Source organism: Dama dama, chromosome 23 (genome assembly GCF_033118175.1).
Source record: "Dama dama isolate Ldn47 chromosome 23, ASM3311817v1, whole genome shotgun sequence".
NCBI classification, from domain to species: domain Eukaryota; kingdom Metazoa; phylum Chordata; class Mammalia; order Artiodactyla; family Cervidae; genus Dama; species Dama dama.
The window spans coordinates 32,946,718-32,964,467 of record NC_083703.1 but is presented as its reverse complement, the minus strand read 5'-3'; the positions used below and the strand labels follow the sequence as shown (position 1 = coordinate 32,964,467).

The 17,750-nt window shown below is 36.6% G+C and overlaps 2 protein-coding genes across 3 annotated transcripts in view; both read right to left on the bottom strand.

Annotated features, from left to right (window-relative positions):
* MRC1 (mannose receptor C-type 1) overlaps positions 1-1,120 on the bottom strand; it is a 107,295-nt gene extending 106,175 nt beyond the window's left edge. Inside the window, exon 1 of one of the 2 annotated variants that reach the window (XM_061126316.1) lies at positions 901-1,120. In XM_061126316.1, the coding sequence (XP_060982299.1) occupies positions 901-961 (61 nt within the window). In that variant the 5' untranslated portion in view covers positions 962-1,120. The remainder of the gene's footprint in view (positions 1-900) is intronic. The other variant, XM_061126314.1, reaches the window with a different exon arrangement.
* Positions 1,121-11,350: 10,230 nt separating this feature from the next.
* TMEM236 (transmembrane protein 236) overlaps positions 11,351-17,750 on the bottom strand; it is a 39,232-nt gene continuing 32,832 nt past the window's right edge. The window contains exon 4 of the mRNA XM_061126313.1: positions 11,351-14,617. Within this exon, the coding sequence (XP_060982296.1) occupies positions 14,037-14,617 (581 nt within the window). The 3' untranslated portion in view covers positions 11,351-14,036. The remainder of the gene's footprint in view (positions 14,618-17,750) is intronic.

Genomic DNA, 17,750 nt, shown 5'->3' with positions numbered 1-17,750 from the left:
AATGGTTCCTTCACTGCTGAGTGAAGTAAGTCAGAGAAAGACAAATATCATATGATATTGCTTACATGTGGAATCTAAAATAGGGATAGGAATGAACTTATCTACAAAACAGAAACAGAGTCACTGATACAGAAAATAAAAATTATGGTTACCAGGGGGTAAGGGAGGGGGTGGAGTAGGGATACATTGGGAGATTGGGATTGATGTATACACAGTACTATGTATAAAACAGATAGCTAGGAAGGTGCTGTGTAGTACAGGGAACTCTACTCAATACTCTGTAATGACCTATATGCGAAGAGACTGTAAAAAAAAAGAGGGGATGTATGTATATGTATAACTGATCCCAATGACTGTACAACACTGTAAATCAACTCCAATTTAAAAAAACATTTTTTTAACGTGCATTTACAGAAAAAAGATGCGTTGTAAAACTCTCATGAGATCTTTGGCGGAGACTATCTGAGACCCATCCTTAGACCTACGATGAAGAGAGACACCAGCACTACCCTCATTTTGGTCAAAAACGCTCAGAAGAGATTGGTTGAGGGTTAGACAGAAATTGAAAACAAGAATTCGCCAACCGGAGCGGAAATCACTCTAACAATATATAGCAGCAAATGGGCAGTGGGAGACGAGTGAAGAGATAAGAGGAAGGCAGGGTTCTGAGGGGCTCAGATCAGGCAGCCCCCCTGACCCGAGGAGTCGCTGCCTCCTCCCGCTCCCCAGCTTCCAGGCCTGGGGACCCGGAGGAGTTTCCTGCAGAGCTGGTGGTGCTGTAGCCCGGCTTCCTCCTCCACGCAGGTGAGGAAGGAATCCCTTAACACTTTCCCCCAAAAGAGGGGTATCATAGACCCCAGACCCTAGGTCAGGAAGCTCCCACCTCATTAGCCGACTTACCCAGGAGCTGCACGGCTACCGGAAGCAGAGAGAGGAGAGGCAGGAGGGGGGACGGCCTCATGGTCCAGAGCTTATCCTTTTCTTCCACGGATGGAGAGAAGAGAGCCGGGAGGACCAGGCCAGAGAGCCCCCAGCTGTCCCTGCCCGCTCCACCCTTCTCAGAACTGCCCAGCTGAAAAGGAGCGTGGAGGAAGAGCCCACTTTTAAAGGGCTTCTGAAATTAGGGAAAACCTCCAATAAGGAGATATCCTGTCACATGAGGGTGGTTGGAAAAACAGGAATTCAAAGTTACAACTTTGCTTTGTAAGCTAACTTCTGAGAAGAGCAGACACAGAGGAAGGGGAGAGAGGGACACGTGTGGGAGAGAGATGAGGAAGAGGGTGGAGGCGACTGGGCGCCTGTGAGAACCTAGGAGCCAGGGCCGGCCTGCTGGGAAAGGGGGGAAGTGAAACAGCGCTGGACCTCCCAGCTCTGCTTGGATGCGGGGGAGGGCAAGCTGGAGGCCACTACCTGGGCTGGAAAAGTGAGATTCTCTCTGGGGAGCGGCTGAATCCGGGGACCTTCAGCAGACAAGCCCTGGAACGTAGTGGAGATGGCAGGCAATAAAGAGGACAGTTTTCTGGACTTTCTTAGCAGTCCAGTGGTTAAGACTCTGGCCCCCTCAACACAGAGGGGGCACAGGTTCAATCCTTTGTCAGGAAATTAAGATTCCCACATGCCACATGGTGCCCCGCCTCCCAAAATGATAATTTTAAAAATCCTGAATTATACCAATATGGCATTACATCTAAAATAATAAACTATTTTTAAAAGGATAGTTTTCTGGTGGAAATGTCTTCTTAAGGGCTGAAATGGATCCCCTCCCACTCTCCATATTCAATGTTTAGAGTTTCCTTTTTTTCTTTGAAAGCTTTGAAAGTGGCTTCATATGGAGCTTTGTTCCTTTCAGCTAGAAGAAAAGTAAAATTGAGACTAAGCTTAAGAAAGAAGCTCAGTTGTAACAGGAAGGAGAAAGTTCTAGAAGTCTTTTTCTAGAAAGCTCTCAAGTGATCCAGAGAAAACAGTAACAAGACTTGCAGTAAAGCCCCACTGCCCATCCTTAACAATAGTGACCCCCTTCAAGTTTACAAGGGTCCTCTCGCCAGGAGGAAGTCTGATTATTTGGTCATTTCATGATAGGTGGGGTACTTTCTTTTTAAAGAAATGAAAACATCTTTCATGAAGCATCATGTTAACCCTACAGATCTATTGTGTTATTTTTCAGAAGTAAAGAATGAATTAAGAACATTTTGAAGCAGATACGGTAATTAGATAGCCAGCTCACAACTGGAGTGTGGGAAATGTTCGCCAAACAAAAGGAAGCTGCTGGAATATTTCTTGAAATTTTATTTTAGTTTTTTAATTTAAATTTACTTATTTTAATTGGAGGATGATAGCTTTACATTATTCTGTTGGTTTCTGCCATACATCAACATAAATCAACCATAGTCAACATATGTCCCCACCATCTTGAACCTCCCTTACACCTGCCACCCCATCCCACCCCTCTCTGTTGTCACAGAGCACTGGATTTGAGCTCCCTGCATCATTCAGTAAATTTCCACTGACTGTCTAATTTTACATATGGTAATATATATGTTTTAATGATTAGTTCATCTTCAAGTGAAAAGCTCAAAGATTTACCATCTTTGTGATATTATAAACTTTGCTTCCTAGTAAGAAATGTGATATACTTCTCTTACTGATTTTTTTAACATTCTAAATTTCAGATTACTCTGACAGGATGAAAAATATGATGAAAATGTAGGACACAAAGAAAAATGTTTCTTTTTCATTAAGCCAGTGTTTCACTGCCATAAAAGATTGGTTACAAAACACAGCAAGTGAAACAAAATATTTCTTTCTAAAACACTGCTTCACTGATTTATCATGAGGAAAAAAAAATATTTTAAATGAGACATTCATGGTTTTTAAATGTAAATCAATTATATAAATTCAGAAAGTTTGGCCTAATTTGGATTTACATTAATTTCTGAAGCAGATAAAACTTAAATGAATTCTCTCTACACTCACATTCAGGTTTTTTTAAATCACATAAAATGTGTCATATGGCCAACCAGGATCAGTGGTAGAATCTGTGACTTTGAAACAATAGGAAGCCTATCATCCCACAAAGAATTTACCCCATGACCTTGACCTTACTAAAACAAAGATTTAACAGGTTAAATGAGGTGACCAAGCAAAAAAAGGAAAGCCAGTTCTTATGGGAGTGATAGTGGGATAAGAAGCTTTAGAAATCCATCATTCCACTTCAACACCTACTAAACTGGGCAGAAACTGTCTGGAGTAACTATTTTAGTATCCCAAGTAACTAGTAGAAACTTAGGAGCATTCAGTGGAGAGCTTGATGGAAATGCTGGTATATTTCAGTTAATTTCAAGCTCTTCCTTGGGTAGTGGCTATCATCTTCCACTCCCACATCTTTGTGGCAGGTGACAGCCTTTTTTGCACCCTGATGGATCCAGGATAGCCCATCAGGGACTCATCTTCCAAATATCAGACTTGTGTATTCTGAAGGGTAATTATTGCTTTTAATTGCTTTCACCACTTCTATTCAACATGGCAAGAAAAGTTCCAGCCAGAGCAATTAGTCAAAAAAATAAATAAAAGCATCCAAGTTGGAGAAAAAGGAGTAAAAGTATCTTTCTTCCAGAGATGACATTATTTTATATGTGAAAAACCCTAAAATGTCTACCAAAAAAAAAAAAAAAAAGCCACCTGCTAGAGCTAATAATCAAATACAACAAAATAGAAGAACACAAAATCAAAACACAAAATTTGGTTGTGTTTCTACACACTATTAATTAAAAATCTGAAAAGGAAATTAAGAAAGCAATTCTAGTCACAATAACATCAAAAAAGAATAAAATATTTAGGAATAAATTTCACCAAGGAGGCAAAAAAACTACAAAAAAACTACAAAACATTGCTGAAAGAAAGAAGACCTAAATAAATGGAAAGCTATCCCATGTTCATAGAATTGAAAACATAATATTGTTAAGATGACAATACTGCCCTAAGAGATTTACAGATTCCATGCAACCTCTATCAAAATCCCAATGATGTTTTTTGCAAAACAGGAAACCCCATCTTAAAATTCATATGAAATTCCAAGAAATCCCATATAGCCAAAACAATCTTGAAAAAGAACAACGTTGGAGGTCTCACACTTCCTGATGTCAAAACTTATTACAAAGCTACAGTAATCAAAATCGTGTGTGGTTCTGGTGTAAGAGAGAACATAAAGACCAATAGAATAGAACAGAGATCTCAGAAATAAGCACTCAAATATGAGGTTCGTTGGTTTTTTTTCCACAAAGGTACCAAGACCATTCAATGCAGAAAGTATTCAAAATGGGTCAAAACCTAAAGTTAAGGGCTAAAACTATAAAAATTTATGTAAGAAAACATCAGGAAAACTCCTCATGACATTCGATTTGGCAATATTTTTCTTTTTGGACATGACACCAAAAGCAGAGCTACAAAAGGAAAGAGTCGATTAAATAGGGGTTCATCAAAATTAAAAAGGACACTATCAAAAGAGTGAAAAGAATGAGAGAAATTAGAGAAAATATTTACAAATCATATATCTGATAAAGAATTAATATCCATAATGTGTAAAGAAATGCAACTCAACAACAACAGCAAAGCAACCAATTTTTTAAATGAGCAATGTATTTGAATAGCCATTTCTCTGGAGAAAATATCCAAATAGCCAATAAGCACGTGAAAAGATGCTCGTTGCTCAGTCATGCCCGACTCCTTTGCAAAACCCCATGGACTGTAGCCTGCCAGGCCCTTCTGTCCGTGAGATTTCCCAGGCAAGAATATTGGAGTGGGTTGCCATTTCTTTCTCCAAGGGATCTTCCCAACCCAGGGATCGAACCCACATCTCCTGCAATGCAGGCAATTCTTTACCACTGAGCCAAAGCGGGGGAGACCATTCAATATTGTTAGTCATTAGAAAATTGCAAACAAAACCACAATCATATATCACTTCATGCCCATTAGGATAGCTGTTATCAAAGAACAAAAACAGAAGATAATAAGCATTGATGACGGTGTGGAGAAATTGGAACTCTTGGGCATTACTGGTGTAAATGTAAACTGGTGTAGCCACTATGGGAAAAGGTTGCTCCTATCCCTAAAACCAGAGAAGGCAATGGCGACCCACTCCGGTACTCTTGCCTGGAAAATCCCATGGAGGGAGGAGCCCGGTGGGCTGCAGTCCACGGGGTCGCAAAGAGTCGGACACGACTGAGCGACTTCACTTTCACTTTTCACTTTCATGCATTGGAGAAGGAACTGGCAGCCCACCTCAGTGTTCTTGCCTTGGGAATCCCAGGGACGGGGGAGCCTGGTGGGCTGCCGTCTACGGGGTCACACAGAGTCGGACTCAACTGAAGCGACTGAGTAGTAGTAGTATCCGTAAAACATTAAACGTGGAATTGCCATATAATCCATGAAGTTCACTTTTAGATGTATACCCAAAAAATCGAAAGCAGAGATGCAAATAAATATTTGTACTCCAATGTTTACTGCACGTTATTCATAGTAGCCAAAAGGTAAAAAGCAATACAAGTGTCTGTCAATAGATGAATGGATAAATAACATATATATAATGGAATATTATATATATTAATATTATTATATTCCATTATATATATAAAATAATATATTTTATATATATTATATATATTTTATATAATAAAATAATATATCTAATGGAATATTATTAAGCCGTAAAAATGAAATTCTGATACCTGCTACAACACGTACAATCTTGAAATAACAGAGACACAATACAGACACAAAAGGACAAATGCCACATGATTCCACTTATATGAACATAGAATAGACAAATTCATAAAGACAGGAAAAATACCTCTATTTTTACCAAGGACTGGTGGGGGAGGGGAAATGAGTGTTACTATTTAATGGGTTCAGAGTTTCCATTGGGGATGATGAAGAGTTTTAAAAATAGCAATGATAGCTGTACAACATTGCAAATACACTCAAACCACTGAATTGTACATGAAAATGATAAATTTTATGCTATGTATATCCTGTCACATTAAAATAAAACCCAACTCTTATCATCCTCTTTATACCCTTCTACTAAGTTTTGGTTCTGGTTTTTGCTTAGCTTTTTGATGGTTGTTTTCAACTAGTGTTTCCTTCAGGCTAAAGGAGGATTTCTATAAAATAAAGGAAATCCTCTTTTTTTTCTAATTGGTGAGACAATTGCTGAACTATTTCATTTCCCCTTAGATGCTCTCAAACATTACGTACCTCACACCCACTCAGTTCCATGTAAGATGAACTTAGTGATTCCTTTGTTCTGAAACAGTTCCAAGAAAATCAGCTCAACAAATTATTTGGTAGCCTATTCCATCATTTCTGCTAGTTTAAACTGGTGACTTATACAGAAGTTTATTTGGTTTAACCATCCCTATCTTTTAATAGGCAAATTTGCTCAAATGATACCAAGATAATTTTGACTCAGAAGAGAAAAAAGATATAATGATGCAGTTAAGTAAAAAATTAAAAATTTTAAAGACAGAAAACTGGGTTTTTAAATGTTCTTATTCTTCAATTTTCCAATCCTTATCAAAATACATCAAAACACCAATGACGCTTTTGCAATTTAATAGAAAGTAATTGACCTTATAGCAATAAAAAATCTTTGTATTGGATTATTTATCTAAAATTTGACTTTAGTTTATAATACTCTTCATATAGTATATTTAGATTTACAGACTATTTGAAGAGCCAGTGTTTTGTTTTGTTTGGCATGGCACATGTCTTTCAAAATAATTTAATTATAAGATTATTTGACATATTAAAAAGATCATACATCATGACCAAATGGGCTTTCTCCCAGGGATGCAAGGATTCTTCAATATCTGCAAACCAATCAATGTGATACACCACATTAACAAATTGAAAGATAAAAACCATATGATTATCTCAGTAGATGCAGAGAGAGCCTTTGACAAAATTCAAAACCCATTTATGATAAAAAAAAAAAACTCTCCAGAAAGCAGGCATTGAAGGAACATACCTCAACATAAAAGCCATATATGATAAACCCACAGCAAACATTATCTTCAATGGTGAAAAATTAAAAGTATCTCCCCTAAAGTCAGGAACAAGTCAGGGGTGCCCAATCTCATCACTACTTTCAACGTAGTTTTGGAAGTTTTACCCATAGCAATCAGAGAAGAAAAAGAAAGAAAAAGAATCCAGATTGGAGAAGAAGAAGTAAAACTCTCACTGTTTGCAGATGACAGGATCCTCTACATAGAAAATCCTAAAGACACACCAGAAAACTATTAGAGCTAATCAGTGAATATAGTAAAGTTGCAGGATATAAAATTGATACACAGAAATCCCTTGCATTCCTATACACTAACAATGAGAAAACAGAAAGAGAAATTAAGGAAACAATCCCATTCACCATTGCGATGAAAAGAATAAAATACTTAGGAATAATTTGCCTAAAGAAACAAAAGACCTATACATAGAACTATAAAACACTGGTGAAAGAAATCAAAGATGACACAAATAGACAGAGAAATATACCATGGATTGGAAGAATATATATATAGTGAAAATGAGTGTACAACTCAAAACAATCTGTAGATTAAATGTAATCCCTATCAAGCTACCAATGGTATTATTCACATTATTATTCACTTATATCACAATAATATTCACTTATTATTATTAGAACAAATAATTTCACAATTTGTATGGAAATACAAAAAACCTTGAATAGCCAAGGCAATCTTGAGAAAGAAGAATGAAACTGGAGGAGTCAGCGTGCCTGACTTCTGACTATTCTACAAAGCTACAGTCATCAAGACAGTATGGCACTGGCACAAAGACAGAAATATAGATCAATGGAACAAAATGGAAAGCCCAGAGGTAGATCCATGTACCTAAGGACACCTCATCTTTGACAAAGGAGGCAAAAATATACAATGGAGAAAAGGCAATCTCTTTAACAAGTGGTGCTGGGAAAACTGGTCAACCACCTGTAAAAGAATGAAACTAGAACACTTTCTAACACTATACACAAAAATAAACTCAAAATGGATTAAAGATCCAAATGTAAGAGCAGAAACCATAAAACTCCTAGAGGAAAACATAGGCAGAACACTCACTGACATAAATCACAGCAAGATCCTCTATAACCAACCCTCCAGAGTAATGGAAATAAAAGCAAAACTAAACAAATGGGACCTAATTAAACTTAAAAGCTTTTGCACAACAAAGGAAACTACAAGTGAGGTGAAAAGACAGCCTTCAGAATGGGAGAAAATAATAGCCAGTGAAGCAACTGACAAAGAATTAATCTCAAAAATATACAAGCAGCTCATGCAGCTCAATATCAGAATAATAAACGACCCAATCAAAAAACAGGCAAAAGAACTAAACAGACATTTCTCCTAAGAAGAAATACAGATGGCAGACAAACACATGAAAAGATGCTCAACATCACCCATTATCAGAGAAATGCAAATCAAAAACACAATGAGATATCATCTCACGCCAGTCAAAATGGCTCCTATCAAAATGTCTATGAACAATAAATGCTGGAAAGGTTGTGGAGGAAAGGGAACCCTCTTAAACTGTAGGTGGGAATGCAAACTTGTACAGTCACTATAGAGAACAGTACAAAGATTCCTTAAAAAACTGGAAATAGAGCTGCTATATGACCCAGCAATCCCACTGCTGGTCATACATACTGAGGAAACCAGAATTGAAAGAGACACCTATACCCCAATGTTCATTGCAGCACTGTTTACAATAGCTAGGACATGGAAGCAACCTAGATGCCCATTGGCAGATGAATGGATAAGAAAACTGGGGTACATATACACAACAGAATATTACTCAGCTATTAAAAAGAACACATTTGAGTCAGTTCTAAGGAGGTGGATGGAACTAGAGCCTATTATACAAAGTGAAGTAAGTAAGAAAGAAAAACACCAATCCAGTATGTTAACACATATACATGGAATTTAGAAAGATAATAATGACAACCCTATATGCAAGACAGCAAGAAAGACCCAGATATAAAGAATAGACTTTTGGACCCTGTGAGAGAAGGTGAGGGTGGGATGAGTTGAGAGAATAGCATTGAAACATGTATATTACCATATGTGAAACATATGACCAGTCTAAGTTTGATGCATGAATCAGGGCACTCAAAGACGGTGCACTGAGACAACCCAGAGGGATGGAATGGGGGGGGAGATGGGAGGGGGGTTTGGAATGGGGGACACATGTACACCCATGGCTGATTCATGTCAATGTATGGCAAAAACCACCATAATATTGTAATTTGCAAATCCAATTACAACAAATTATTAATAAATAATATTTATATTAATAATATTGTTATATAAATAATATGATTATAATATTTATAATAAATTAATTTTATGACCTATTTATGACCTATTTAATATTTGAAAAAAACAAGAATAAGGCAAAAAGTGTATTTTTATGATCTGTAAATGACCCAGATTTTACAGATGGAAGTCAAGACACAAAAACCGTGGGTATCGTCTTCAAATTACACCAAATATGTAACATTACCTATAATTGTTAGCAATTTAAAAGGTAATTTTTAAATTTATGTACTAAAATATTCTGGAAAACCTATTTTCTAAGGAACCTACATCTTTAAGAAGAAAAATAAATATATTGTAGAGAAAGAAGGCTTTTCTAAAAAAAAAAAATCCATTAATATTCCAATTTCAAAGCAAGAGAAATTATGAGATTTTTATTAATAATAGGCACATCCTAAAAATTAAGATTTGTGTATGGATAAATGCCAATTCACGAGCAAATATTACTTTGGAAAATATTACCCCCAGAACATATTTTAAAAATTTGATGTATTTAAGACTACACTACTTATTTTGCTTTCGAATTATTATGCTGGAGAAGACTCTTGAGATGCCCTTGGACAGCAAGGAGATCAAACCAGTCAATCCTAAAGGAAATCAACCTTGAATATTCGTTGAAGGACTGATGCTGAAGCTCCAAAACTTTGACCACCTGATGTAAAGAGACAACTCACTGGAAAAGACACTGATGCTGTGAAAGACTGAAGACAAAGACTGAAGGAGAAGGGGGCTGCAGAGGATGAGGTGGTTAGATAGTATCACCAACTCAATGGACATGCATTTGAGCAAATTCCAGGACATACTGGAGCACAGAGCAGTCTGGCATTTTGCAGTCCATGGGGTCGCAAAGAGCTGAACACGACTTAGCGACTGAACAACAACAGCACTACTACTTTCTTAGGAAGACATTTTTTTGTTTGAGCAATTTCAGGTTTATAATAAAATTGAGAGGAAATTACAGACTTCCCATCTCCTCCCCTGTTCCCACACATGCATAGGTTTTGGTTTTACTGGTTTTTCTCTATTGATTTTGTTTCAATTTCATTGATTTCTGCTGTAATTCTTATTATTTCTTTTCTTACCCTTGCTGGCATTTGATTGCTCTTCTTTTTCTAGCTTCCCAAGGTAGAAACTTATTTTACTATAAATTTCCCTCTAAATACCGCTTATGCTTGTACATTTGTACAAACCCATACATTTGGATAAGGTTTTTTTTTTTTTTTCATTTTTATTTACTCCAAAATATATTTTAATTTCTGTTCAGATTTCTTCTTTGACCCATGTGTTATTTAGAAATGTGCTGCATAATCTCCATGCAATTGGGAATTTTTCTATTACCTGTCTGTTATTGATTTCTAATTTAACTCCTTTATGAGAAAAGACATTATATTGTTTCTATTCTTTTAAATTTGCTAAAATGTGTGTTATGCCCCAGAATGTGGTTTATCTTGGTAAATGTTTCTTGTGAGCTTGAGAAGAATGTGTATTCTGTTGTTGTCAGATAAAGTAGACCATAGAAGTCAATTATATCCAATTAATTGATTAGTATCATTGAATTCAACTCTGTCTTTACTGATTTTCTATCTGCTGGAACTGTCCATTTCTGAGAGATGGATGTTGAAGTTTCCAACTATGATAGTAGCTTCATCTCTTTCTTTCGGCAGTTCTATCAGTTTTTGCCTTATGTGGTTCTGTCATTAGGTACAAACACATTAAGGATGATGTCTCCTGAGAGAATTGACTCCTTTATTATTATGTAATAATCCCTTTCTTAATCCTTGAAAAATTTTCCTTACTTTGAAGTCTGGTCTGTCTGAAGTTAATGTAAGTGCTGCCTTCTTTTGATAAGTGTTAGCATGGTATATTTTTCTCCATCCATTTTCTTTTAATCTATATGTAACGTTCATAACTTTTTATAAGGACACAAAAGCTACATGGGTCTTAATAACAAAAACCATTAGAAACAATGAGAATTGCAATGTAACTTTAATAGCATAACTTTTAATCACAGAGTGTATAACAACCAATGTTTTATTAGCATAATTTGCTGCAATGCCTGTTAAATACAATAGACAAACTTTATAAACATGCACACATCCTTAAAATAAACTATTAAATTAAATTAGGTACTCTGTAATTTTCCTCCTACATGGAGTCTTTTGTACATGCCTTCATTATTTATACAGTGTTGTGACTGTCCAAAATATCAGGCACATTCATGTTCAAATATTAGGTGGAAAATGCATTCTAAACTCCAGTAAGTAATACTTCCCAAATTATCTGAGCATTGTTCACTCTATAAATTCCAATACAAAGATAAATATAAATGTACATAAAGTACTTTCATATTTAGGAATACTACAATCAACTACATGGTTATATATTCTTCCTAATAAAAAATTATCAGGTATAAATTAAAAGAATTTTTTTGTATGATAATCTTGTTCTAGAGTTACAAGCATTGTAAGTTTCTGTGGGATTGACAGAGGAAGATAAAATGCATTGTTAAACAAGATATTCTCAGGCCTTTCTTTAAGGAATTTAAAGATTAATGAGGAACTCAGAAAAGCAAACACACAACAAAAGTCTTAAAAAAGTGCTATAGTTAGGGTTCTATAAGAACTCACAGGAGGGACACTTTGATGCCTGATGAATGAATACCTACATCAAGTTTATGTCTTTTAAAATTTTAACCTTTTTTAAAAAACATTTATTTATTGGGTTCTGCCAGGTCTTTAGTTGCACCATGCAGGATCTAGCTCCCTGACTGGGGACAAACCTAGCAGCCTGCACTTGGGAGCATGGAGTCTTGGCCACAGGACCAACAGGGAAGTCCGCTTATCAACTTTAATCTCTATATTCAGTAGATTACTCACTTCTACACATAATACTATTTGATGGAAAATTATAGTCTGAGGTAACCTGAAGATTTCATATTTATTTTTCACAAGTGTATGGTTTAAATTATTATTCCCAGATGGTAAGCAAAGACACAGAAAAGAAAAAATAGGAAAATTAAAACAATGCATTAAGCTACCTGTTTCTCTGTAGGGATTTGATCCAATTAAAAGTCTTGGCATTTATCAGTTATTATAGTTAGCCAGACAATACAATGAGGACATTCCCTATCTAGTTAATCCTCTCAGACCTATAAAGTACTATTTAACCTTATTTGTAGCTCAAACAGTAAAGAATCTGCCTGCAATGTAGGAGACCCAGGTTCAAACCCTGTGTTGGGAAGATCCCCTGGAGAAGGGAATGGCAATTCACTCCAGTATTCTTGCCTGGAGAATCCCATGGACAGAGGAGCCTGGCAGACTACAGTCCATGGGATCACAAAGAGTCACACACAACTGAGCAACTAACACTGCTAACCTTATTAAAGTACTAGTGATATACTCACTTTTGGATGTTTGCCCCAAGTCATAAAACCAGAAGTTAAGCTTTTAGTAACTGTGAATAAACCTTATCTTAAGGTACAAGGAAAAACCATAAAGCCCACAGGGGGAGTGAGACTGGAGGATTTGGTGGAGAGTTGGAGCGGCAGGTAAATTCAGTTATTCATTCTTCAAGCTATTTGTTACCACAGATCACTGAAGAGACTGCCTGCATAAAACATTACTCTGCACATGTAAGACTCAGAAATCTCTGTAGCATCGGAAAATTAATATAGAGTGGAGAGCCCCTGCTATGCATATCTGAGGGTATCCCATCATATGAAATCAAATCACCTAATTCCATATCTAATTATTTAATGTCAAGATAACTATTCTATATTATCACATAAGACATTAATGCACTTGCTGTTACATTTGTAAGTTGAACTTCTAACTTTAAACAGGACTTGCATCTTGCTTTCATGATGGTATCAAATTCCACAAATTATTCTTTTACTTAGAAATTTCCCTCTTCAGTTAATGGCTTCCTATTATAAAAGTTTATCTAGGTCTTACCTTAACTTCATTACATTAAATTGAATCAAATGTCTGTAAAATTAAATTGCTTTCTCTGCTGAAATCAACTAATTACATAAAAATCTCTTGCCACAGAGGAATGAAGAACAATTACATTTCTGAAGGAGACTCTAAAACAATTCAATTTGTTTTTTTAAATACATGAATCAGCCATGGGTGTGCATGTGTCCCCCATCCCGAACCCCCCTTCCACCTCCCTTCCCATTCCATCCCTCAGGGTCAATTTGTTAAAAGTACTGATAGAATCTAAACTTATTTAATAATAATAGGCTTATTTCCTAAAATTAATTTTAACTAATTCTTGTAATGCCCTCTCTGTCAACAATAAAAAAATCTCATTCTTGGACTAACTTAGTAGGAAGACATGTTCTCATTTTTTAAGATGCTTTACTGAAGTGTACTTTTAGAAAAAGTGCAGAATACATAACAAAATTAACTACTGACATTTTCTACAAATCTAGGAGAACCAACTTAAAAGACAACAACTTTGCTTACATTTAGCACCATTTGCATACATTTTAAAAATTGACATGTTATAGTTTTTAAAAATAGTTTTTTCTCTAGCATCTATTTCTTCATTTCTTCTTAGAGTGCAAAATAACATATGCCTGCCCCGCAAAAAGATCACAAATGTATGCATGTGCATAAAAAAGAGGTTTGACTATAGGACATTTTCTCTTTAAAAAGACCTCTCAAAGGTAGAGAACATCCTGAATCTGGTTAAGTAATTGAAGTAAACATAAGACAGAGTCACCAGCACATTTTTACACAGACCCAATACGGGTGTGATTGTTCCCAGGACAATGATTAAACTCAGTCTAACAAAGATAAAAGGTAGATCCTGGAGAAGGATGCCAAGGGAATTCAGAAGCGGGTTCCGGGGAGTGAGTATCATTCGAAGAAGAGAAATGTAACTGAAGATGTAGACTGCGTACACCCAGCCTGACTTGTACACCCTGGGGTGCCCGGCCACCCGTACCATTTCTATGGTGTCAGCCCACAGCAGAAAGCTCCCGAGGAAGATCTCTGCACGCACATCCTGTTGGGACAGCGTTCTCAGGATTCCCCACTCAAAGGTGGGCTCCTGGGGTCCCTCTAGTTCAGGAGAGGAGCTCCCTGTGGCACCTCCTAGTGGCCGCGACAAGTGGATCCTGTTGGCTGGCTGTGGGCGAGTCGGGTTTTCTTCATTTTGCTTCGCTTCACATGTCACAGTTCTTATTTGTTGCAAATTGGTCGTATGGATGTGCCTGTCTTCGTTATCTGCAACAAATTGATTTATTTAAATTTTTATTAAAACGTAACTTTTCATTCAATTTTATTTAAACTTACAGGGATTTCCCTGGTGATCCAGTGGCTAAGATTCCATGCTCTGAATGCAGGGGGCTTGGGTTTGATCCCTGGTCAGGGAACTAGATCCACAGGCTGCAACTAAAAGGTCAGGCACAGCTGCATGGAAGATGGAAGGGCCCACATGCTGCAACCCAATAAATAAGTGACTGTGTGTGTTAGTGGCTCAGTTGTATCTGACTCTTTGTGACCCCAAGGGGTGTAGCCCAACAGGTTCCTCCATCCATGGGATTTTTCATGCATGAATACTGGAGTGGGTTGCCATTTCCTTCTCCAATAAACAAATAAAAAAATAAATATTATAAAATAAATAAATGAATAGTACTTTATTTATATTTGGTGTAGTCAAATAAATATTTTTAAAAATAAATTTTAATTTTAAATGCTTTATTTAATTTTTAAAATTTTATTTAAAATTTAACTTTTCCTTCAATTTGTTTAAAATTTAAATATAAACATTTTATTTAAATTTCAAAATTTATTTAAACATAAAATTCTTAAATTTTTGCTTAAAGTGAAATATTTAAATTTTTATTAAAATTTAAAATTTTATTTAAACTTGAAAATGAAATACAAGTGATCTCTTATTTGAGGTCTGTGTCACACATGGAAGTTCAAGATAGCAACTGATAGCACAATGCCAAATAATGTAGAGGCAGAGAATGCTCTTTGTGTCTTTGTATATCCCGAGGTATGGATCCTAAGTCATTCTTACCATTTCAAAATAATACCCATTACTGATTACTGAGCTAAGTAAGCACTTTCACACATTGACTCATTTAATCCTCAGAAAAAAGTTGAGAAATAGGGATTACTATCCCAGTTGATAAAATAAGGAAACGAGTCTAAGAGATAAAATGAAACCTGAATTCAAATACACAGTTAGGAATGAGCAGAGCTGGAATTCACACCCAGACTTGTTTGACCCCAATTGACAATCTCTTAACTTTATCACTTTCTAGAGGCAATACATCAAGTGCTAATTATAAACCATACACATATCATAAAATCAAATGAATCAAAAGTTCAATGGTTCAGTCTTGTCACTTTATTAGAAGCCTACAGGAATGACTACAACCCAAATCTCCAGGTTTAGAGTTTGGTGCTAAGAGGGTCTTATTTGAGCATGAGAGAGTCTTAGTGAAGGGTAACATTCTGAATCCAAGATTTTTAAGCTGTCCTTTCCCCCGACGTTTTTGAACTAGTCAGTGTGATTGTTTAGACAAGCATCTCATTTGTGACCATGAAGCTGTGGCTGATCAACAAGTCAGTCATCTTAATGAGTAGGGTGTTCCTCATCAGCATCACGAGTGTGTGTGTGTGTGTGTGTGTGCATGTGTGTGTGTGTGTGCATGTGTGTGTGTGTGTGAGAAAGAAAGTGAATGTATGTGTCTCTCCATATACACATGGGTATTAAGGTTGTGATTATGAAGGAATCTCAGATCTCAGAACTTACTGCTGATGATAGGATTTTTCTGTGAAAGGAACAGAACATTATTTTCCAAACATTTAACCATTTAGGCACCATTTTCACTGCTAAGAATTTCTCAGCTCTTGACACAGTTTACTCAGCCAACAACATGCTGAGCTGTCACATTCCTTGATAAGATAAAATGCAAAGGGAGTCATTAGACGGAAGTCTAAAGGTTAAAGACACAAAGGCAATAAAATTTGTTGAAATGTACTGAGCAGAAGTGAAAACATTTTAAAACAAATAAGTTATTATGACGAATGACTAACAAAGGGCTTGATGACTATAAGCAGGAGTTATTTAAAGAACAAACTTCAGTTTTCTGTCTATACAATTAATTATTTTAATATTGTAAGTAGGAATTGAGTAGATTTATTAATTAAAAAAATAAATTCTTGATGAGATATTATTTCCTTCTGGTATGAATTAGTCATAAGTGTTAGGACTCATGATCCTTAGAAACTTTCTTATCAAACTTAAGATGTCACAGTAGCATCAGTAAGAATCATTTTTTTATTAGAATATAGTTGGCTTACAATGTTATGTTAGTTTCAGGTGCATAGCAAAGTGATTCAGATATATATACATACATGGTGATTGAGCTACCCCGCGTCCAAGGTCAGGGGTGGCAGCCGAGAGGAGCTACCCCAAGTCCAAGGTAAGGAGCAGTGGCTGCACTTTGCTGGAGCAGCTGTGAAGAGATACCCCATGTTCAAGGTAAGAGAAAACCAAGTAAGCTGGTAGGCACTGAGAGAGGGCATCAGAGGGCAGACAGACTGAAACCACAATCACAGACAACTCGCCAATCTGATCACAAGGACCACAGCTTGTCTAACTCAATGAAACTAAGCCATGTCATGTGGGGCCACCGAAGATGGGCGGGTCATGGTGGAGAGTTCTGACAGAATGTGGTCCACTGGAGAAGGGAATGGCAAACCACTTCAGTATTCTTGCCTTTAGAACCCCATGAACAGTATGAAAAGGCAAAAAGATATGACACTGAAAGATGAACTCCCCAGGTCGGTAGGTGCCCAGTATGCTACTGGAGATCAGTGGAGAAATAACTTCAGAAGGAATGAAGGGATGGAGCCAAAGCAAAAACGACACCCAGTTGTGGATGTGACTGGTGATAGAAGCAAGGTCCGATGCTATAAAGAGCAATATTGCATAGGAACTTGGAATGTTAGGTCCATGAATCAAGGCAAACTGGAAGTGGTCAAACAGGAGATGGCAAGAGTGAACGTCGACATTCTAGGAATCAGCAAACTAAGATGGACTGGAATGGGTGAATTTAACTCAGATGACCATTATATCTACTACTGTAGGCAGGAATCCCATAGAAGAAATGGAGTAGCCATCATAGTTAATAGAGTCCAAAATGCAATACTTGGATGCAATGTCAAAAATGACAGAATGATCTGTTTGTTTCCAAGGCAAACCATTCAATATCATGGTAATCCAAGTTTATGCACTGACCAATAACGCTGAAGAAGCTGAAGTTGAACAGTTCTATGAAGACCTGAAGACCTTCTAGAACTAACACCCAAGAAAGATATCCTTTTCATTATAGTGGAC